General features: G+C 57.2%; 1 protein-coding gene and 1 long non-coding RNA gene across 2 annotated transcripts in view; both read right to left on the minus strand.

Annotated features, from left to right (window-relative positions):
- Positions 1-10,028: 10,028 nt before the first annotated feature.
- Positions 10,029-22,097, minus strand: part of Lpcat1 (lysophosphatidylcholine acyltransferase 1) — a 21,677-nt gene continuing 9,608 nt past the window's right edge. Inside the window, exons 4-13 of the mRNA XM_013013875.1 lie at positions 21,681-21,741; positions 19,895-19,953; positions 19,460-19,494; positions 18,237-18,291; positions 16,386-16,468; positions 15,561-15,686; positions 15,007-15,160; positions 14,046-14,144; positions 12,431-12,572; positions 10,029-10,699 (exon numbers count right to left, since the gene is read on the minus strand). Coding sequence (XP_012869329.1) covers positions 10,515-10,699; positions 12,431-12,572; positions 14,046-14,144; positions 15,007-15,160; positions 15,561-15,686; positions 16,386-16,468; positions 18,237-18,291; positions 19,460-19,494; positions 19,895-19,953; positions 21,681-21,741 — 999 coding nt within the window. The 3' untranslated portion in view covers positions 10,029-10,514. The remainder of the gene's footprint in view (positions 10,700-12,430; positions 12,573-14,045; positions 14,145-15,006; positions 15,161-15,560; positions 15,687-16,385; positions 16,469-18,236; positions 18,292-19,459; positions 19,495-19,894; positions 19,954-21,680; positions 21,742-22,097) is intronic.
- LOC105983846 lies at positions 10,952-11,944 on the minus strand. The gene is made up of 3 exons (XR_001174967.1): positions 11,918-11,944; positions 11,427-11,437; positions 10,952-11,227 (listed from the first exon to the last, which is right to left on the minus strand). It is a non-coding gene; the product is annotated as an uncharacterized LOC105983846 (long non-coding RNA).

The raw sequence follows: 22,097 nt of genomic DNA on the forward strand, positions 1-22,097 counted from the left end.
GCACACGGTACACTGCACACACAAGGCACACCATGCACACGGTACACTGCACACACAAGGCACACCACGCACGTGGTACACCATGCACACGGTACACTGCACAGACAAGGCACACCATGCACACGAGGCACACCATGCACATGTGGCACAACACACATGCTTCGTACATAGCACACACGTGGCACAGAGCACACATGGCACACCACACACATGTGGCACACCACACACACAGTACACTGCACACACAAGGCACACCACGCACATGTGGTACACCACGCACACGTTGTACACTGCACACACATGGCACACTACACACATGTGGCACACCACGCACACGGTACACTGCACACACAAGGCACACCACACACACGGTACACTGCACACACAAGGCACACCACGCACGTGGTACACCATGCACACGGTACACTACACAGACAAGGCACACCATGCACACGAGGCACACCATGCACATGTGGCACAACACACATGCTTCGTACACTGCACACATGTGGCACAGAGCACACATGGCACACCACACACATGTGGCACACCACACACACGTTGTACACTGCACACACATGGCACACCACACACACGGTACACTACACACAAGGCACACCACGCACATGTGGCACACCACACACATGTCGTACACTGTACACACGTGGCACACCACGCACATGTGGCACACCACATGCACGTACACTGCACACACAAGGCACACCATGCATAGTGGTACACCATGCACACGGTACATTGCACGCACATGGCACACCACACACATGTGGTACACCATGCACACAGTACACTGCACACGTATGGCACACCATGCACACAGTACACTGCACAGAAAAGGCACACCACGCACATGTGGCACACCATGCACATGTCGTACATTGCACACACGAGGCACACCACGCACACATGGCACACCACGCACACGGTACACTGCACACACATGGCACACCACACACACGGTACACTGCACACACATGGCACACCACACACATGCGACACACCAGACATGTGGTACACTGCACACACATGGCACACCACGCACACGGTACACTGCACACACATGGCACACCACGCACACGTGGCACACCACGCACATGTCATACACTGCACACACAAGGCACACCACGCACATGTGGCACACCACGCACACAGTACACTGCACAGACATGGCACACCACGCACACGTCATACACTGCACACACAAGGCACACCACGCACACGAGGCACACCACACACACGTGGCACACCACACACAGACAAACCAGGAAGGAAGGCTGGCAGCTCTACAAGGGCACAGTCTTGGCCCGGGCCCCTCAGGTGAGATGAGCATGCTGGGGAGCCGGGCCTCTTGAACCAACACGTAACACAGAGTATGTAACACACGGCGTGCACCAGGCATTGGTGTGCGGCCTGAGTGACACCCAGCAGTCACACTCACCCGGCCTGCATCAGCACTCCACGGTCAGGGCTCGGTCTCTTAGAGAAACTGGCCCTCTGGTCCTGCCAGCTGGGCGTGGATGACCGAGGGGTGGGCACAGAGCTCTGCCAGCCCCTCGCAGGAAGGCATGCTGGGCCTGTGCACGTAGAGCGGGTGTGGTTGATTGTGAGTTGATTAAACCTGATTGAACAGCGACCTTTGCATGTCAGAAACTTGGCTCTAAATGCCAAACTGGCTTTCTTCCAGCCACTGCTGCGGCCGTGCCTGAGCACTGGGCAGAGGCGGGCAGAGCTACAGAGTGTCCTGCCACCCACAGTCCAGTCTCCCCACGGGCCAGGGACTGAGCACAGCTGCCCAGGCCACACGGGAGAGCCTGGTGATCCTTCTGTGGGTGCCGCCCTGCCCAGGGTCCCCCGCGGCGCCCTGACTTGCAGCACGTGTGTCCCTGCCTGTGACAGGATGTGGTGGTGGCTGCCGCATCCTGAGGCGCTGAACCTGTGGTGGATAAAGAGAGGCTGCCCAGAGTAAGGGTTAAGCCGGATCCTCCGCTTGAATGGTTGGGGGGTGCATGGGAGACCAGGAAAGCACTCCTCTGATGAGAGAGCTGCGTTGCATGTGGTGGCGTTATCCATGGGCTTGGGGAGCTGGGTGGGATCAAAGGGGAGAAAGGGGAAAGCCCAGGAACTCGGCTGCCTCTCCTGCTGACCCCTAGCTGACCAGCTGACCGGGGGTGAGCAGCTTTCCCCCTTCACACGCCTCACCGGGGGTTTCTGCCTTGCCAGTGGCCCTGGACTGAGCCCTTGGGAACGGTGAGCCAAGCAAGGTGTCCCTCCCTGGATTCTGTTAGGAATGTGGTCACAGTGATAAGAAAGGGGAGCTCCAGAGAAATGAGCTCGTCGTTGCTGTGACCAGACATGACTGTGGGCCTCAGGATTCTGGAACTGGTTGTGGAAAGAGCTCAGGGGAATTTGAAGATGCCGCTGGAGAAGCCTTCCGGGCCACCCTAGCACAAGCTCAGAAGGGCACAACAGCCACAGGAAGGTGGACTTGAAGGCCGCACCCATGTGGTATTAGATGGGGGCGGCGGCCCGATGGGAATTGAGCTGACTGGGACAGGCTGGGAGTTCTCCACATTTTGTCCTGAGAGTTTGAGCACCCTGAGTTTAAAGGCAAGGAACTAATCAGCCAGAGGAAATTTTGAACCAGCTCCACATTCAGACCACGTCAGGGTTATTGCTGGCATCTAGGAGCCAGGTTTATGGGGATAATCCAAAGCAAAAGTGGAATTGAGCCGTTTGGAAAAAAATGGGCAGTCTGGCGAGAAAAGGAATGTTTGCGAGTTGTGAATGAGAAAGTTGTGTTTGTTAAGGAAATTTGTAGTGTGTGCAGTGTTTGCACCATGTTTCACTATCTGCACCCAGACAGCGGAAAAGCAGCCTGGAGGACACTGCAGGGACCAGCCAGACTCCTGCTACCCCAGGCCCCCCGTGGTTACTGCAGTACGGTTTGAAGAGCTTCGCCCGGGAGGAGAGCGAATCTGGGGCTAGACAGCGCTCACACAGGTGGCAGGTCTTCCTGTCATCCACCGGGTGCTGATTTTGACCTCCCCAAACAGCACCAGCTGGGTAGTAAGGGTTCTAAGCACGAACCCATGGGGGACGTTTGCGTGTGGAAGGTAAGAGGTGGGTCATGGAGACTTCCACCCAGATATCGAAGGGAAACGCAGGAGGCCCGGAAGTGCACAGCAGGGTCAGGACCCTGAGAGATGTCGCTGCCGGCTATGGGGGTGATGCTGCAAGGGCAGTGGGGACCCCAGGACGTCAGGGTGTGTCCAGAGAGCAGCAGACACGGCAGAGCCAGTGCAGAGGAAAGCCTCGGGTCCCAGGGCAGGGCTGCCCGAGTGGGCACTCCTGTCAGGACGCCTCCTGTTCGGAACTCGGTGCTGGCTTGCTGGCTTCCAGCCCTGGTCTGGTCCTGAGGTGTACTCTGCCATGTGTGTGGTAGTATGTGGCTTTCCTTTTGATTTTTTTTTCTTTTTTGGTCAGTCGAGGGCGCTGTCCCTCAGCTCTTCAGCTCAAGGCTGCGCTCTACCCCTTGAGCCCCAGCCCCACTTCTGGTTTTCTGGTGGTTTATTGGAGATAAGCGTCTCATGGACTTTCCTGCCAAGGCTGGCTTTGAACTGTGATCCTCAGATCTCAGCCTCCTGAGTAGCTAGGATGACAGGCGTGAGCCACCGGCACCCAGTTCTTTTCATTTTTATAGGGGCTCACCGCTAAGTGTTTGCCTTAAGAGACTGAATTTTGACTTTGAACAATGCTTAGATTGCTAAGATTGCTGGGGATTTTTGGAGATTTAATCCAAGAGCATTTTGCCTTTGAAGGCCAAGTGGTAGAATGTTGTGATTTGAATAGAAATGTCCTCCACAGGCTGTTTTGAATCCTTGGGCCTGCTTTTACTGTTGTATTTAAATAATTCTTCTTGATCTGAATATCACATTGTCTCCCAAGTTTTCCTCTGAAATTTTAAGTTGTAGAGTTCACCTCTGTGAATGCCGCCCATTTCACAGGAAGTGCGGTCCAGGTTCGTTGTTTTGCATGTGGCTGCCCAGTCCCCCGTGTGGAAAGAGGGCCTTTCTCTGCCCAGTTGTAGGAAACATCAATTCTGCATGTAGGTGCAGTTTGTTTCTGAATTTCCTTTCATTGCTTTTTTATCTGTGATGATGCCAGTGTTGCATTTGCAGAAAACTGAATATTTTCTCCTGAATTCCAACCTCAGGAGAGAGTGCTCAGGGCAAGGTCGGCATACCTGCTCCCCCCGCTCCCCCCACCAGTGTGTATCTGTCCATTTAAAGTGTGTAGTCGGTAGGCACCATGATTTAGGTTTTGTCTTCATATGCTTGGACAATTTCTGCTTTTTAACTGGGACATTCAGACCATTTACACTGAATTTGTGCTTAAGTGTACCATCTTGATATGTTTCTATTTGCTTCTAATGTGTTCTCTTCTTTTTTTCCCTTCCTGTTTTGGACTGATTTTTATTTTATCCTCTTTGTTGCATTGTTAGCTGTCTCTCTCTGCGGTGGGCTTCCTAGTTTAGTTGTTACATTAGGTGCTAGCTTACCACAGACTGCATTCAGAGACAACATACCATCCAAGCATGGTTTCCTATGCCAGTAATCACAGCACTCTGGAAGAAGAGGGAGGAGGGTTGTGAGTTTGAGGTCGTCCTGGGCTGTATCATGAGACCCTGTCTCAAAAAAGGAAGGACTGGACAAAAATGAAGGGAGAGGAGAGAGAGAAGAGGGGCAGGGGAGGAAGAGGCGGCATGGATGGTCTGTGTTCTTTGGGTCATGTGAACCAAACATCATGTCCTGTAAAGATATTCTGCCTCCAGAGGCAGTTTTGCTTTAGAGAGACGATCATTTCTCAAGGACATTTAAATGAGAAATATATGTTTGCGTTATCCACACAACTCCCATGTCGGCTCCTTTCTCCGTGGGGTGGGGCTGGATGAAAGGGACCCTTTTCTCTGTATTGAGGACTGACTTGAGCGTTCTTAGGTTGCAAGTCACTGGGGATAATTTCTGTCAGCGTTTGTCTGCATGAAAGTCTTTGTCCGGATTGTAGTTTTCCTGGGAAAAGAATTATAGGTGGGCAGTTTCTTCTAATTTGATCTGGGAACACCCATCTCTCTGTTGCTGTGTAGGAAATATGTCCCTTAACCAGGCACCAGTGGCTCACACCTGTCATCCTAGCTACTCAGGAGGCTGAGATCTGAGGATCACAGTTCAAAGCCAGCCCGGGCTCTACCACCTCAGCTACAGCTCCACTTCCAGCTTTTTTGGGCTAATTGGAGATGAGTCTTTTGCACTTTTCTGACTAGGCTCTAAACTGTGGTCCTCAGAGCTCAGCCTCCAGCTAGGGTTACAGGTGTGAGCCAATGCACGCTGCTTCTGTTCCATTTTAAACAGCACTGCCATCTCTTGAAGACCATTTACCGGAGCTGGGAAGGTGGCTCAGTGGTAGAGCGCTTGCCTTGCATGCCTGAGACCCTGGGTTTGATTCCTCAGCACCACATAAGCAAAAAGAAAAAAGTCGGAAGTGGCGCTGTGGCTCAAGTGGTAGAGCGCTAGCCTTGAGCTGAAGAGCTGAGGGACAGCGCCCAGGCCCAGAGTTCAGGCTCCATGACTGGACAACCCTCCCCCCCAAAAAATAAAAACAAAAAGACCATTTACCTTTTCTTTGGTGATATTCAGCCCAAACAGTGCAGCTTTCATCACTAGAATTTGGATTTGTGTCTTAAAATATCTTCCATGTTTCTTTTAAATACACTCAATTTTGGCTCTAGCTTGTTTTTCAAATGATGTGATGCAATGATAGCTATTGTCAAAGCATCTGCTAATTTTGGTTGTTTGTGTTCCTTGGTTATAAGTTGTGTGTGTGAGTGTGTGCATCCTGGTATTTTCCAGTTGTATGCCAAGGGCAGTAGACATGGCCTGCTCTGCAGGGGCCGCCTTGTAATCCTGCACACATCTGAGCTGCAGGTAAGTTGCTTAGAGTCTGGCCAGTCTTTCAGGGCTTGCTTAGAGCTTTGAGACCAAGAGATGTTTATTCTAGTGTTAACCTTTCCTCGCTGTGGAAATGTTAATATAAACTGCACTTTGTGTTGAATAGAACTACTGATATTCTTGGATTTAAGTTTACCATTTTGCTATATTTGTAATATTTATTCTTCCTCCTTCCCTGCCTGGCTTGGACACAATTACCATTTATATTAATTATCTCTTGGCCACTGTTCTCCCTGGAGGGCTTAGCATATGCATCTCTAGGTTTTCATAGTCCGTTATCTTCAAATAATATCAATCACCTGCATGGATCCAAATTACTGCATGTTATTCTTTTAATTCTGCCTGGAGGAGTGGCTGGTTGTGGACCGATGGAATGGGTCACTGCCACTGTCCACAGCTTTCTGTCTAACATGACAGAGGCAGGCCAATAAAGGCTTCAGAGAGCTGGGGGTGGGACTGGAGCCTTGGGAGCCTGGCTGTCCTTGGCACTGGCTGAGGTCAAGGAACCACAGCGGTGGTGGAGACAGAGGACAGAGAGGGGAGGAAACTTCTGGTTGCTCTCCTGGCTTGGTAGGTGCTGAGCCCCCACAGCAGTGGCTGGAGGTCACTGTCATCCGGCATCACGCCCTGTCCTGTACAGTGAGCACTCACCCCAGAGCTGTGGCCCACCAGTCCTACACAGCCCACCTACCACTGCCCTCAACCAGGCCCTGCCCATCTGTCCTGCACAGCCGCGCCTACCCGGCCTTGGAGGCCCCGCCCACCACTGTCCTTGGAGCCCCACCCACCAGTCCTTGGAGGCAGGCCCACTACTGTCCTGTACTAGGCCCCGCCCACTAGTCCTGCAAGCCCCACCCACCAGTCCTTGGAGCTCCTTTCCCACATCAGCGGAGGTTCTGGAGCAGGGGCTGAGCACAGGCTGGAGGAAACAGGGCCGGCTCACCCTCGCCCTGGTTTGGCTTCAGTTCCCCCAGCAGTCTGAATCGCTGGAATGACTTTCCTGTCTGCTGCTAGGGCACCTGGGCTGCAGGGCTGGCTGTGTTTGGAAGCTCAGGGCGGAGGTGGGTCCCTGACAAGCAGACATCCCCGAGGACCCTGCCTGCCATGGAACAGGGCAGCGGTGTGAAAGTACGTGGTACCTGTCTTCATTAAGGAGAAAAAAGCAACCCAAAGCTTACGCACGTGTGCTCAGTTTCAAAGGCGCTACTGAGTAAAAATCACAACTGCCAAGTGTGGCTAGAAAGGTAGCTCAGAGGTGGAGCGCTTGCCCTGCAGGCTTGAGGCCCCAGGTTCCATTCCTCAGCACCACATACACCGGAAAAGCCGGAAGTAGTGCTGTGGCTCTAGTGGTAGAGCACAAGCCTTGAGCACCGAGAGGCTCAGGGACAGCACAGCACCCAGGCCCCGAGTTCAAGCTCCATGACTGGCCAAAAAACAAAAAAAACCCACACAAAAAAACAAAACCGGCAAGGAATGCATAAACGGAGTGAAATTGCCAACACACTCGTACACTCGGGCCTGGCGGCCATTCCTCGGGACGTCCAGTCCCAGGCATTTGCCTGGGCATCATCACATCCTCACCTTTGGTCCTGGAAGCCGCCGTCTACCAAACCTCCATCTCTGAGGTTTGACTGAAGGTTTGACCCCCACCCTGTCCTCCCAGGAGCAGGCATGAGGCGAGCCCGGCTGAGCACAGCAGCCTGACACGGGCAGGGCGACCCCCCCCCCAGCCTGCCTGCTGACCGTCCATTGTGCTGACCGTCCATTGTGGGCCTAGCCCTTACGGCTCTGAGGCCAGGAAAGGGTTAAGAGGCTGGAAGACTAAAAACTATCATGTGAAGGTCAAGCTGTGTAGGCCAGACAGACGTAGAGCCGTTTGAACACTGAGCCCTGGATAAGGGACTACTTACCCTAGTCTTTGCCCGAACCGTGCAGCAGCGCCACACCAAACACGTCTCCCTGCTCAGACCCTATAGAACCCTGGACTCCACCCCACGCCCCATCCCAGCGGGAAGGCCGTGCCTCCGCTGTGTAGCTCCGTGAACAGTCCTCACCTGTGAAGACTGAGTCTGGCCCGTTTCCTTCCTCTCCTCCATGTTCCTAACAGTGACACCTCAGCTGTTTCTCTTCTGTTTCTAAATCTTTTACAGGTTCCATGGGGCTGAATGTAAGATCCATTTTCCTTTCAAGAAAAGTGTGTTAAAGGCACCTGTGCATAAAACAGAGCAACTACGAATCAAATCACCAGGAGCAGGTGAGTCTGTGTTTGTTACTGTCTGCAGTTTTTGTTGTTGTTGGTCGTGGAGCTTGAACTCGAGGTCTGGGCGCTGTCCCTGAGCTCTTCAGATTGAGGCAAGCACCACTTCTGGTTTTCTGGTGATTTAATGGAGATAAGAGTTTCATGGATTTCCCTGCCTGGGCTGGCTTTGAACTGTGATTCTCAGATCTCAGCCTCTTAAGTAGCTAGGATTAAAGGCGTGAGCCATGGGCACCTGACTATATATTTTTTTGTTTTTGGTGTTGGTACTGAGGCTTGAACTCAGGGCCTTGGCATTGTCCCTGAGCTTGTTGGCTCAAGGCTAGTACTCTAGCACTTGAGCCACAGCTCTACTTCTGGTTTTTTGGTGAATAACTCTTGAGGGTCTCATGGCCATTCCTGCCTGGGCTGGCTCCCAACAGAAATCCTCCTGAGTAGCTGGGATTACAGGTGTGAGCCACCAGCGACCGACTGTCTGTAATTCTGAAGCCCTCCAGGGCTCTTTTCAAGCTACCATGAAAGCGTTGTCTTTCCAACACAGCTCAACTACAGTTTCTAGACTTTTCTACAAACAGAAATCTCATTTCTGTTGGTTCTCCTGTCAGTTCTCCTGTCAATCAAGTGCTGAAACAAACACGCCTTCAGTACGCAAGACTTTACGTTGTTTATTCCACTGAAAATCTAGTTTTTTACACGGACCCGTCCCGCAGCCCCGCCCGCTGTACACATTCACAGTCCTGATGCGTGACCGGAGGTCACTGAGAGAAGCGGAGTCAGGAGGAGCAAACATCGATTCCGGGCCTGCGTCTCAGAGGTGGCATTTCGTGAGAACCCCTTCATCTGCAGGCCCGTGGGAAGGGGGGCTGGGCCCCCGAGTATCTTAGTTATTACCTCCGTCATTGCTCCTTTGTCAGTTTTTTTTTTAAAAAATGAATTTTATGCATTCTCTAATTATAAAAACACCCACTATTAGCTACCAAGGCTGCATTCAAACATCTACAGCCCTCAGGCCCAGGGTGCCGGGCCGGCCCGAGACCGCGCTGTGCTGTCCCGCAGCAGTGTGTGCTGGGTGGCTGGGGTTCGGGTTTTCTGCCGGTCTCCTGGGGGGGGGACGCATGCCAGGCACTCAGCAAGGAGGCTGCGTGCATCAGTCCCCGGGCTCACTGGCCATAGGGCCATTTCTATAAAAATGCCCCAGTGGAACCTCCAATTCATCTTAGGAATAAGTTCCAAACCTAGGCCATGTAAGGAAACAGATCAAATCCACTCCACCTTTGTGCTTCAAGGGTGGGTTTCTGTGTCATCAAAAGCGACAAAGCCAGGTAACTTCAAAGGGATCCCCGTGTTGGCAGAGACGTGGCCGGTGGCTGCCGCCCTGCAGGGAGGAACTGGCTGCACTCCTCACTCAGAGTGGCTGCTTCGTCCTAAGTGGCCACAACGCTGAGCAAGAGAAAGCGGTGTGGCTTCCAGGGCCTGGCCAGGGAGAGGCTGCGGTCAGCTGCCGGGAGGGGGGAGCAGGTGGACGGGCGACCGCATGGCCCTTCACCATCGGCTTTAATCCCATGAAGCAGATCTCAGTGTATGGAAACAGAAATACCAAACGGGTCACATTTATAAAAAAGAGAGGGATTAAAAAGGCTCAAGGAGAGCTCAGAAGGTGTCAAAGGGCTGGGGTCCATGCGGAAGGGACGGACCCCACCACACCCCCCACTCTGTAAATAAATGTCCTCTGGTGCTCACAAGAGAAATGAAGTAGAAAAACAAGTTTCTCTTTTTTTTTAAAAAAAGTTGAATGTTTTCCAAAGTACCTAAATGAGGTTTATAAAATACTCATGAGCTCCACACAAATATAGAAATGCTTAAAAAACTGGGTGATGGCCCCACGCCAAGCCCACGGGTGGGGAGGGGGCCACGGGGCGGCCGGGGCCGCAGTCATGCGCAGAGGAGCGGCACGTGCGCGCCCGGCCGCCGCCCAGCCCGGGAAGGAATGCTGGAAAAGATGGATGGACACTCAGAGCTGGAGGCTGCCAGCCGGCGCAGTCCCGACCCACGGGAGACCCGCACTCCGCGCGGCGCTGCCCCAGGCTCCCCGCGAGCACAGCACACGGTGTTTGCACGCACTGGGCTCAGAAACACCTCACAAAGAAACAGTGTCCGGAAGCTTGGGCGCAAACAGCATGCGGCCTGGGCCCGCGGCCGTGGGGGCAGCGTCGGGCCTCGGTCCGTCTCCCAGCCTAGTCCAGCTTCTTGCAGGAAGGCCTGCTCCCCACGCCCGGGCCGTCGGGGCTGAAGTCAGCACAGAAGCCGTTGGGGATGGGGGCTGCTGGCGTGTGCGTGCAGCTGTCCCGCCGGGTCTGATCCGGATACAGGTAGTCCTCTGCGAAGCTGGGGACCATCTCTGCAAACCTGCTGAAGTCAGCTGCGGTGACAAGAGCATCTCTGGTTACTGGGGCCCCGGCCCTGGGGGAGCAGCGGCCCCAGGGAAAGGGGGGTGGCGGGGAGCAGCAGCCCGGGGCGGCGGGGAGCAGCAGCCCACAGCTCATGGCCCAGGCTCCCCGAGCTGACGTGAGTGTCCGCGTCCCACTGCCCGGTCGTGGAGCATCTAGACTGGCACCGCTTCCTCCACTGCACACTAAGTAGCTGTGAAGACAAGGGGTCGGCCGCTGGACGCCTGTGGTGTGGGGGTCTGGGCCAGGGCCAAGGAGCAGGCAGGGGCCCGCCGCCCAGAGGCCGTGCTTGCCCGAGGGGCGTCCGTAGGACCAGATGGCCGCCCCTGCAGCCCCGAGGGTCTGCACTGACCTTTGCACTGACCCCACTGAGGGCCGGCACCCCAGCAACTGCCCACGGCCCCATGAGTAGGCTGGCGACGCTGAGAGGCACGCGTGCACGGCAGAGGCCGGGCGGTGGGAACCTGCAGAGCGTGCGGCCAGCACACCATGGGCGCCACCTGACACACGCACACACACGCACACACCAGCTGACACACACACACACCAGCACACCATGGGCGCCACCCGGCCTGCACCCGTGCCACAGCCACCCGACACATGCACACACATGCACAGTGCCTGCACACATGCCACAGCCACCTGACACACGCACACACCAGCTGACACACGCACACACCAGCACACCATGGGCGCCACCCGGCCTGCACCTGTGCCACAGCCGCCCGACACACGCACACACATGCACAGCGCCTGCACACATGCCACAGCCACCTGACACGCACACACACACACAGTGCCTGCACACGTGCCACAGACACCTGACACACGCACACACCAGCTGACACACGCACACACCAGCATACCATGGGCGCCACCCGGCCTGCACCCGTGCCACAGCTGCCCGACACAGGCACACACATACACAGTGCCTGCACCCGTGCCACAGCCACCCGACACACGCACACACCAGCTGACAATCGCACACTCCAGCACACCATGGGTGCCACCCAGCCTGCACATGTGCCACAGACACCTGACACACGCACACACCAGCTGACACACGCACACACCAGCATACCATGGGCGCCACCGGGCCTGCACACGTGCCACGGCCACCCGACACACGCACACACATGCACAGTGCCTACATACATGCACAGCCACTCGACACACGCGCACACCAGCACACCATGGGCGCCACCCGGCCTGCACACGTGCCACAGCCACCCGACACACGCACACACCAGTACCCACTGGCACGCACAGGGCGTCTGCATGTCGACCCTAGGAACCCTGCTGACGCGCTAGCTCTGGGGTGTCAGGGCTGTGGCTGAGCGTGTGTCTGTCTGCGAGGCCGGGACAGGCCTCTAGGAGAGAGGAGCAGCAGCAGTTTTCTGGCGTGGCGTGGCAGACGCGGTTGTCACAGCCCGCGGTTACACTCGCCCTCCAGGGGTGCTGCGCCCCCGGGGCCTGGACGTGGACTCTCTCCGTTGCCTGCCTGGCTTGCAGACTCAACTCAGCCCATGGGGTTCCAGAACTTTCTTCGGCAGAATTAGGCACAGCTGAGGGGCCAGTGGAGGGGGCCCAGGCGGGACCAGGGGGCCCGGGGGATCAGGGTCCTGGGTGACCCGGGGTGACCGTGCCTCACACAACTGGGCCTTGGCTCCAGCCGCTCCTGGCCCCTCCCCCGTCCCGCTTACCAAAAGTGATTTTCCCCTTCTCTTCGTGGTCAATGGCCTGAAACAGCTCGGTCACGGTGAGCTCCGCCACCCCCAGGGCGGTCCTGAGAATGCAGGACAGCCGGTCCTCATCCACGCTGCCGTCCTCTGGCGACCCGTACATCTGAGCGCAACAGTACAGTGTCTGGCTAGCGCGCCCCCTCCCCCCCCAGCTCCTGCCCTTCACCCCCGGCTGCCCCGGCTCTCCAGACCCTTCTAGAAGTTCCTGTATTCCACCAGGCGGCACTTGGCCGCCCCTCCCAAGGTGGACACCCAGCCTCAGGGCAGTTTGGGCCTCCCTGGGGCCCTTCTTGGTCCCTGGTGAGCTTTCTACACGCACATCTTGGCCAAAGCTTCCTTTACTTCCGTTTTGTAACAGCCCTGAGCAGTGAGAGGCAGAGGAGCTGCGGTTGAACCGGGCCGGGCTGAACGCAGCGCAGGTGGGTCGGACAGAGACAGGCCCAAGGAAGGGGAGCTTCCGGGCCACCAACGCCAGCCTGGCTGCAGAGCAGCGGGCCTCCTACCCCACCTCGTGGTCACAGCCAGAACTGCAGCTCCATGCGGCGCTAAGTGTCCGGAGCTGGGAGGCAGTAATTTTTTTTTTGTGGTTGCTCCTGGGCCTTGAACTCTGGACCTGGGCACTACTGTCCCTGAGCTCTTCAGCTCAAGGTGAGCGCTCTACCACTTGAGCAACAGCGCCACCTCAGGCAGCATTAATTTTGAAGAACAGAGTAGGGGTGTATATTTCTACATTCAAGAAAGTATTTTTTTCAGGCTCTAGTGGCTCACACCTGGAATCCCAGCTAATCAGCAAGCTGTGCTCTGACAACTGCAGTTCAAAGCCAGCCCTGGAGGACTAATCCTAACCAGCTAAAACCTAGAGGTGGAGGTATGGCTCAAGAGACAGCGCGAACCTTGAGCAAAAAAGCTGAGAGCACATGAGGCTGAGTTCAACCCAGCACCAGCACAGAAAGGGTTCTCTCTGAGAGAGAAAGTGGATCGTGGAGCTTCTGGGATATTTTATACACAATGGCCAGCACAGGCTTTTATGAATCAGCAGCCAGGCAGAGACAGCCTCGTGATGCACTGCGCCCTCGAACCCTAACGGCCCTGCGTCCCAATGTGTGCACACCCACACTCACGAGAACCCGCAGCCCTGCGTCTGTGTGCACACCCACACTCACGAGAACCTGCAGCCCTGCGTCTGTGTACACACTCACACTCACGAGAACCCGCAGCCCTGCGTCCCACTGTGTGCACACCCACACTCACGAGAACCCACAGCTCTGCGTGTGTGCACACCCACACTCACGAGAACCCGCAGCCCTGCGTCTGTGTACACACTCACACTCACGAGAACCCGCAGCCCTGCGTCCCACTGTGTGCACACCCACACTCACGAGAACCCGCAGCCCTGCGTCTGTGTGCACACACACTCACACTCACGAGAACCCGCAGCCCTGTGTCTGTGTGCACACACACACACTCACGAGAACCCGCAGCCCTGCATCTGTGTGCACACACACTCACACTCACGAGAACCCGCAGCCCTGCGTCTGTGTGCACACACACTCACACTCACGAGAACCGCACTTGCCTTGAATGCCAGCTGAATGGTGTCCAGCGTCCGGGAAGGCCTGCAGACCACAGACAAGGCCACCAGGTACTCCCGCAGATCCATCTTGCCGTCTCCACTCTGTGAAAGAGACTCTCTCAGCATCGCACACCGGAGACCCAGCGTGCCCGGCATCGCACACCGGAGACCCAGCGTGCCCGGCAACAGCTAAAAGGCCACTTGAGAATGTGAAAGGACACTTCCTAACCAACTATGCGTCCAGAGACCTCCTGTGCATGCCTCAAAACCTTACAACGGCTGGGTGCTAGTGGCTCCCACCTGTCATCCTGGCTCCTCAGGACGCTGAGATCTGAGGATCATGGTTCAAAGCCAGTGAGACTGAGCTCCAATGAACCACTAGAAAACTGGAAGTGGTGCTGTGGCTCAAGTGGTATACGGCACTCGTCTTGAGCTGAAGAACTGAGGGACAGCGCCCAGTCCCAGAGTTCAGGCCCCACAACTAAAAAACAAACAAACCCACCTCATGATGAATTCACCATCCTGGAAGAATGACTGTCACTCACCAGGGCTTGCGCACAGAAAGCCCCAGCATGCTGGGCACGGTGTCTATGCCTGTCATGTTAGCTACTTGGAGGCTGAGATCTGGAGGATCACCAACCAAGGCCAGCCCGGGGGGAGAAGTCTTTGAGGCCCCTGGTGTGGTGGCTCACACCTGTCCTAGCTGTGATAGGACCTATTTCTGTGGCCCACTTCTATGGTCTGGTGCCTCGTGGAGCGCTCGGGCAGGGAGCAGGACGCTGTTAACAGTAACCAGTAACGAAGGGCAGGAGGCATGGGCCGGCAGCACAGACCCCACCTAGCAAGCCGGAAGCCCGGAATTCCAACCCGAGCGCCAGCCGGCCAGGGCCAAGGTCATCTAGGACGTATTCCAATCATCGTGTGACCCACCCAGATTCTAGGAAGTCAGGAGCTGGTGCCCTACCTCGTCAAACAGTGAGAACATGTCTTCCAGGGTGTCGGAGACGGGGACCTCCAGGTACTCAGCGAACTCGGACAGACCGATCCTCTCCCCGCTCCTCCTCCTGGCACGTTCTGAGTATTTGTCCAGATCTTTTTCGAGTTTTTCTGGTTTTAGCCTAAACGAAAAAGAGGGAATGGCTTTTTCAGTGAAACCCGAATGCTAACGCAGGAGACTCAAGGCTGGGTTTGGAAGCTGATGTCAACGTTAAACACGTGGTCTTCAAGCAGCAAGGCGTGCCCTGTCCCTGCGTGCGGGCCCCGGTCGCGTCCAGCTGCGTGCCCCTGGCCCGCGGGGTCCTGGCTCCCAGAAGCCCCACCCGGCACAGCACCCACACGGGCAGCTGGCACCGTCACGCGATTTTTAAGGCCTCTTTCCATGTGGACTCAAGTTGATATTTGAGAAAAACAAAACAAAACAGAAAAGCAGAACAGGCCTACTCGGGACCACCCACTTCGCCGCCTCGCGTAGCCTCGGCTGCACCAGGGACAAACCCTCGGACAACGGTGGATGCGTACCCGAGACCCCGCACGAGCCTGGCGAACTCTAGCAGACAGGTGTCAGCGGGGAGCCGGAGCTGGCCTTCTGCCAGGGCCAGCTGGCAGTCCTCGAACGTGTAGTCAGTCACCGAGACACCCAAGGCCCTGGAACAGAGGGGAGGGTCAGCCGCTCCCGCAGCAGCGACTGCGCAGGGGGGCTGCGGGATGCGGGGCCACGACAGGCCAGAGGAAGCAAGCGCCCACGGCTTGACCTGCCCCTGATGCCCACGGGGAAGTGCCCACTCCCTGACCCGCTCCCGATTCCTGCGGGAAGTGCCCACTGCTTCGAGCTGCCTGAGCCTGGGGAAAGCTCGGAGCTCAGGGGCCTCAGAAACAAGCAGGTGCCCCACAGCCCCGGCTCCCACAGCCTCCCGAGGGGGAGCTGTGCAGGCCCACTGTCCACCGTCGCACGGCCCGTCCCCCAAAGGATGGCCCGTGCTTCCTCTCGGTGGATGAGGCCCTCAGGAGGCGTAACCACACCAACCATCCTAGTCAAAGTGAACGCTGAAGAAGGAAATGAGACAAATGTGGACGGAACCCCCCAGGGACACGGTGACCCGGCCCCTGACTCCCGCTGGATGCCCGGGGACACCGTGACCCGGCCCCTGACTCCCGCTGGACCCCTGGGGACACAGCCTGGGGTGGCTGACGGTTTGATATTTGCAAAGTGAAGCAATACCCGTCCTCAGGACGTCAAACAAGAGGAGACACCGTCAGATAAAAGCGGCAGGAGCTGAGGTCAGGCAGTGCCGCCACAGGCTGGCACCAGCCCGTCCCCCGGGGCAGAGCCGGCAGCTCACTCACTCGGCCATGACGCGCCGCACGTTGCTGGCGTACAGGGCGGGGCTCCTCTCCTCCTCCTTAGAAGGGTGGTACACCGGAAGGAACTGCACAAGAAAAGCTCGTCACCACGAGGCCACCACCCTGGCCGCCAGGGCCATCAAGAGCCTCAACCACCAGGCTGACAGAACTCAGCGAGAAGTTCATGAGAATCCATCTTTCCCAGGACTCTAGCCCACCTAGACCAGGGGTCGGGCCAACCGATGAAACACCAACAGAAGGACGCCAGGCCAGGCCAGCTGGCATAAAGCAAGATCCTCTGAAGCAGAGTCCCCGAGTTCAGACTCCAGAACTGCCCCCCTGAAAATCCCACAAACTGCCATGCGTCTTCTCGTTAACAGTGGCACCGAGTAAGGACACTGAGAGGCATGCTGCAAAGCCATCTCTCTTTTCTCTTAAAGTGAAAAACCACACTGACCACAGGGGGCTCACACCCGTCATCCTAGCTACTCAGGAGGCCGAGCCCTGAGGATTGTGGAGCGAAGCCAGCGGCCACGAGACTCTTTATCTCCAGCAGACTACTCAAAAAAAAGCCGGGAGTAGTGCTGCGACTCAAGTGATAGAAAGCTAGCCTTGAGTACAGAGGCTCAGGGACAGTGCCCAGGCCCTGAAAGACAAAGCAAGAAGCCAGGTCTGAACCAGCAGTCTAAATGGAGGAGGCTGCAGCCAGCCCAAGGCCAAGCTCAACCCCGGAGCTGGTGGTGCTGCCACCTGGCGGCCAACAGAAGGAACCACGGCAATGCTAAACGCAGGGCGGCCATGGGGGCTCTGCCCGGCCTTTAGCGCCCTCCGTCCTTCAGAGCCCTTCTGCGTAAGTGAACACCGGGCAGGACACCAGGCTGGGCGTCCACTGCTCTGCAAACGGCTTCCGGTGCCCAAGGCAGGCGTGCAAGTCCATCCTGTGACTACCTTTGAGGGAGGGTGTATGGAGTCAGTGTGTGCGTGCAGACGGCGTAAGGAATCACGGGCAGGGGCGCAGAGAGGGAGCTCAGCGGGTGAACGTGTACTGTGTGCACATGTGAAACACCAGGGCGACCCCAGGGGACAGGTAACACGCACCAAAAAAAAGCAACATACCCATGGGTGTGGCACCCCAGGGGTCGAATGGGAGAAGGCAGCCAGGAACTTCACATGTACGCGTAAGTGTTCCAGAGAGTGTGATCGGAGGATACTGAGCAGGTGCGAGACTACCACACTGAAACACCTTTGTACAACTTGTGTGCCCACAAGAAAGAAACAGCTTGCACCTTCCATGGATAACGCTTCAGGCTGCACTCATGATGTTTAATTCAGGTAAGAGAATGGCGTCTGGCCCCGAGAACTCCCAGGGTAAATGTTACCCAGCTAGGCAGCCCACAGGAGGGTCACAGGGTGAAGTCACTGGTGTTAGAATTAGGTACAAATAAAACCTTGCTGTGTATGTGCCAGTTTTACACGTGCTTACGCTCCAAAAGCCCCATGATGAAACAGTAGATAGGCTTAGCTTCCCTATCAGTTTTAAAAATCCTGTCTTAATGGTTCAAAACATGCAGGAAATAAAATCACTTGGGCTAAGTGGCCGGGCACGCCCCTCTAAGGGATCTAAGAAATGCAGAGATACCCAGGGAACATTTTGTTGATATCAGAATGTTACACTATTTAGCAAGGAATCAACACAGCTCCCAGCGGTGAATGCAGTTAACATTGTACCTGTACACAACACTGTATATGCTGGCCATAGCCTAACACAACACTGGGTAATGTATTCACACATCTTGATTTATAGACTTACACACACACATGCAGCTCAGTAGTTAACACAGAATCCATGCATACCTCTATCTCCACTTGGTTGTGAAACTGGCACAGTGTGAGCCACAGGATTTTCAACCTTGAAAACAGCATTGAAGATGTTCAGCTTTGGTTAAAAAGTAAGGACCGGAATTCTCGCAGGTGAATGACTCCCAGATGTGGAGCAGGTCTGAGCCCCGCTTCCCCTCCATGAGGATGGGGGGCCCCTGAGCCCCGCTTCCCTCCATGAGGATGGGGTGCTGCTGGCAGCCCGAGCCCCGCTTCCCTCCATGAGGATGGGGTGCTGCTGGCGGCCCGAGCCCCGCTTCCCCTCCATGAGGATGGGGTGCTGCTGGCGGGCCCTGAACCCCGCTTCCCTCCATCAGGATGGGGTGCTGCTGGCAGCCCCACCTGGCACCCTGAAGAGGTGACTTTCGTTCACATTAAACGTGTGTCCTTGTCTTCAGCTCTTCTAGCTACCTTCTCCTGCACGGACTCATGTTTATAATACGTCCACCCGGGGCAGGCAGACCTCAAGCCCCGCGTCAGACCATGTCCCGGGCCCCGTGCTGAGCTGAGTGCACAGAAGCAGAGCAGGCAGCAGCACCGGGCCCCGTCCTTGGCCAGCCCTCGTCTCTCCTGGGCCAGCACACCGCCAGGCCGCCTCCTTACTCACCGTGGGGTCCTGGGCATGTCTCATTTTTGGGTTGGCTCCAGGCCGGGGGCCCCACAGAGCCCCCACCCCCGCCCCGGCCTGAGCAGGCACCATGTGGATCTCTGTCATGAGCCCTCCCCAGGGTCATGCTCCACACCCTGGCGAGACCCGAGGGCTGCCGGGGTCAGCACCCTGCCCCCAAGCCCTCGGCCGGCCTCCCGCGGTCCCCTCCTCCACCCCCGACTCTGCCCTCCCACGCTCAGCTCACACACCACCTCTGGGGCCCTGAGTCGCTATCCGACCCTCACTGTCTGCACCCCAAGGGCCTCCCTGGCCAAAACGCCACTGAGCCCCACGCCAGTGTAGACGACTGGACACCAAAGCCACCTAGTGGACATTGGCAGTATGAGCGGACAGACGTGGGCGGAGTGACTGTCCCCCTGGTGCTGAGGGTGTAGAACCCGGGTCCCCGGAATCCGGGAGTCCTGTCCAAGGCCACACGAGACACTGAGGTCTCACAACGGGCTGAGCCACCGGCAAAGTAATGGGGACAGAGAATCAGCGAGCAGCCAACGCCGCCATGAAGCGAGAGGACAAAGAAGAAGAAACTCACGCTCCAGGTCCTTGCCACGTCCACGTGATGGTGTCCTGCGGGAGGAAGCAGCAGCACTGACCACGCCTGGCGTCTGGTCCGTGTGCACACGGCCTCTGCAGGCGCGCCCACCCCCACTGGCTGCACCCCAGCCCTGTGCTCACCCACCCGCCCTTCCCAGCGGGCCCGGCCTGTGCTCCGGCAGCACAGCCCAGGAACTGGGACAGCCTGCTCCTGATGGTGAGAGGCTGTGCGTGTGAACACAGGTACAGGGGAGAGACAGCCTCATTGTACAGCGTGGGGGTGGGGGTGGGGCTGCTGACGCGGCTCTAAGGCTGCGGGAACGCCGGCCCGCCTCGCTGGGCTGCTCCACAGGGGAATGGCAGCCCACGCCCTGAAAACACGCAGGCCCCACCCCTCTCTCCGTGTCCCGGGACCCAGGACGAGAGGACATACCAGTTTGTTTGGATACCGCAACACCACGGGCTGCACGGGGACTCCGGGAATGAAGGCACCTGGGGAAGGAAGGTCAGCCTGAGGCGGCGGGAGGGGCCCTCGCTCACCCTTCCTGCAGCCTGGAGACACTGGGCTTTTCTGGCGGGCCCTTCCTGGTCCACCCCTGCGCTCAGAGCGCCGGGCACTGCACCCTGTACTACCTCCGCCTGAGGCCCACCGGCCCACAGTGACGGGCACCCACGGGCTGCGCGGGATGGAGCGGGCACAGGGAAGGCACAGGCCGGCCCCGCAGGCTCCCTCCTGGGCAGGGTGACAATTTCCTCTCAGCTGGAGTCTCACCTACCGCCCAGGGCTTAGGCCTGGAGACACCTTTGCTCGCGCCCACCAGACCCAGGCCGGCCTCCGGCTACGCAGCCAGCCGCAGCCCCTGAGGACCCGCCATCCCGTGCTGGTGCGCCGACAGCCAGGACGCACGTGCTGTTCACAGAAGCCTACCTCTGTGAGTCTGTCTGTGCTGGAGACAGACTCCTCACAGCGTGCGGGCTGGCCCATCCCGAGGGTCTGGGGGCCAGCGGCGCACCGCCATGCCCAGCTTTATACTTAGGTCTTATTTGAAGTTCCTTCTCTTCTTTTCCTACTAGGACCAGATCTGCCATGGACACTGCAGCAGGCAGCGGGCATGGTCTCTGGCTACTCTACCCAGGGGCGGGCAGCGGACCTGGATGCGGCTGGGCAGTACTGCGTCTCCCAGGGAGCTGGCGCACGCTCCTCCCTGAGCCGCCCGTAGCGGCTCTGCCACACGCTGCCATGCCGGCCTCACTACCCCCAGCAGCCGGGGGCTGCTCCCGGGGAAGCAGATGTTTGCACAGGGGAGCACCGCATGGCCTGCCTGGATGGAGACCAGGGACCACGTGTCTCCTCCTCTGTCCGTGGTGAACAGTCCTGGAGCCCCCCAGCCGGGTCGTAGCCACACCCCGGTGTGCGGCCTTCCCCTCCTCCATCACCACGCCCTGCCCCGAGCACTCTGCTCAGAGCAACTGAGCAACTGAGGCTGGGTTGCAGTGATGGCCAGACTACCCCCTGCCCACCAAGGCCGCCCTGCCCTCCCCTCCACGGATCTGCTCAGGACCCTAGAACTGCCCCCCCCCCTCCAAGAGCTCAGAGGGGCCCGAGGTTGGCCCACCCTGCATGCAGGCAGCACAGCGGCACCCAGACAATTCTCTGGCAGCACTGTGTGGTCTGGTGCCGCCCTGGGAACACTTCACAAGGCCCAGCACAGGAGAAAGGCAGGAAGAAGGGAAAACTGGAGACGAAGCCCCTCCAGCCCCTCAGCAAACCCGGCAGTCAGGACAGGACTCTGTCCTCACAAGGCGGCCAAGGCCAAGGGCAAGACCCCAACACGAGGAGCAGGTCTGAGGGGGGTGCGCCGGTCCCTTCTCCCCGAGACAGCACAGAAGGGGCTGAGGGGCCTGAGAGGCAGAGCGCAGGCCGGGAGGACCCCGTGCGAGCGGCGGCCCTGAGCTGTCCTGAGCCAGCGCCTCACACCAGGGCCACAGCTCAGAACAGAGACGGCCATCCAACTTCCACTCCTCGTCCAGGCACTGCGCTCCTTGGCTCTGAGCTAGGACTTATTCTGTGACTTTTCTTAGAAATACCTCCAAGAATCCCAGCATAAAGAACAATAGGGATATTTTAAAAGGTTATTGGCCTATGACACGATTTATAGAGACAGTGCTTTAATATTTCCCCTTCCTGGAGAAGAAAAGTAATGAAGAAAGCTACCTACCAGGTTTGAAGGTGATCAGGCAGGTCCTATTTGTACAGGTTCCTTCTGGAAAAATCATTATCTTGAAGTGAGAAAAAGAAAGTCAGCACAAAACCATCATAATCACAATCTGGGGTCCAAAGGCAGCATCTTGCCACGCTGCTCCGTGCAGGGACTCTGCCTGCGTCGGGCCTGGAAGCTGAGTGCCCGGAGACCACAGCCCTCACCAGCGGGACCACCGCCCAGTGACACAGAACACGCAGCCCTTATTCTCACTAAGTGTAGCAGGTTTGGTGGCTCACGGCTATGTCCTTAGCCACTAGGGGTTGGAGAAGTTTATCTGAAAAGTAAAGCAGAAAGTGTGTGCTAAAGTGGTGAGTGTCTGCATCGCGTGTAAGTGTGAGGCCCTCACTTCAAACTCTAGAACGGGGAGGGGGG

This window comes from Dipodomys ordii, unplaced genomic scaffold (genome assembly GCF_000151885.1).
Source record: "Dipodomys ordii isolate 6190 unplaced genomic scaffold, Dord_2.0 Scaffold21, whole genome shotgun sequence".
NCBI classification, from domain to species: Eukaryota; Metazoa; Chordata; class Mammalia; order Rodentia; family Heteromyidae; genus Dipodomys; species Dipodomys ordii.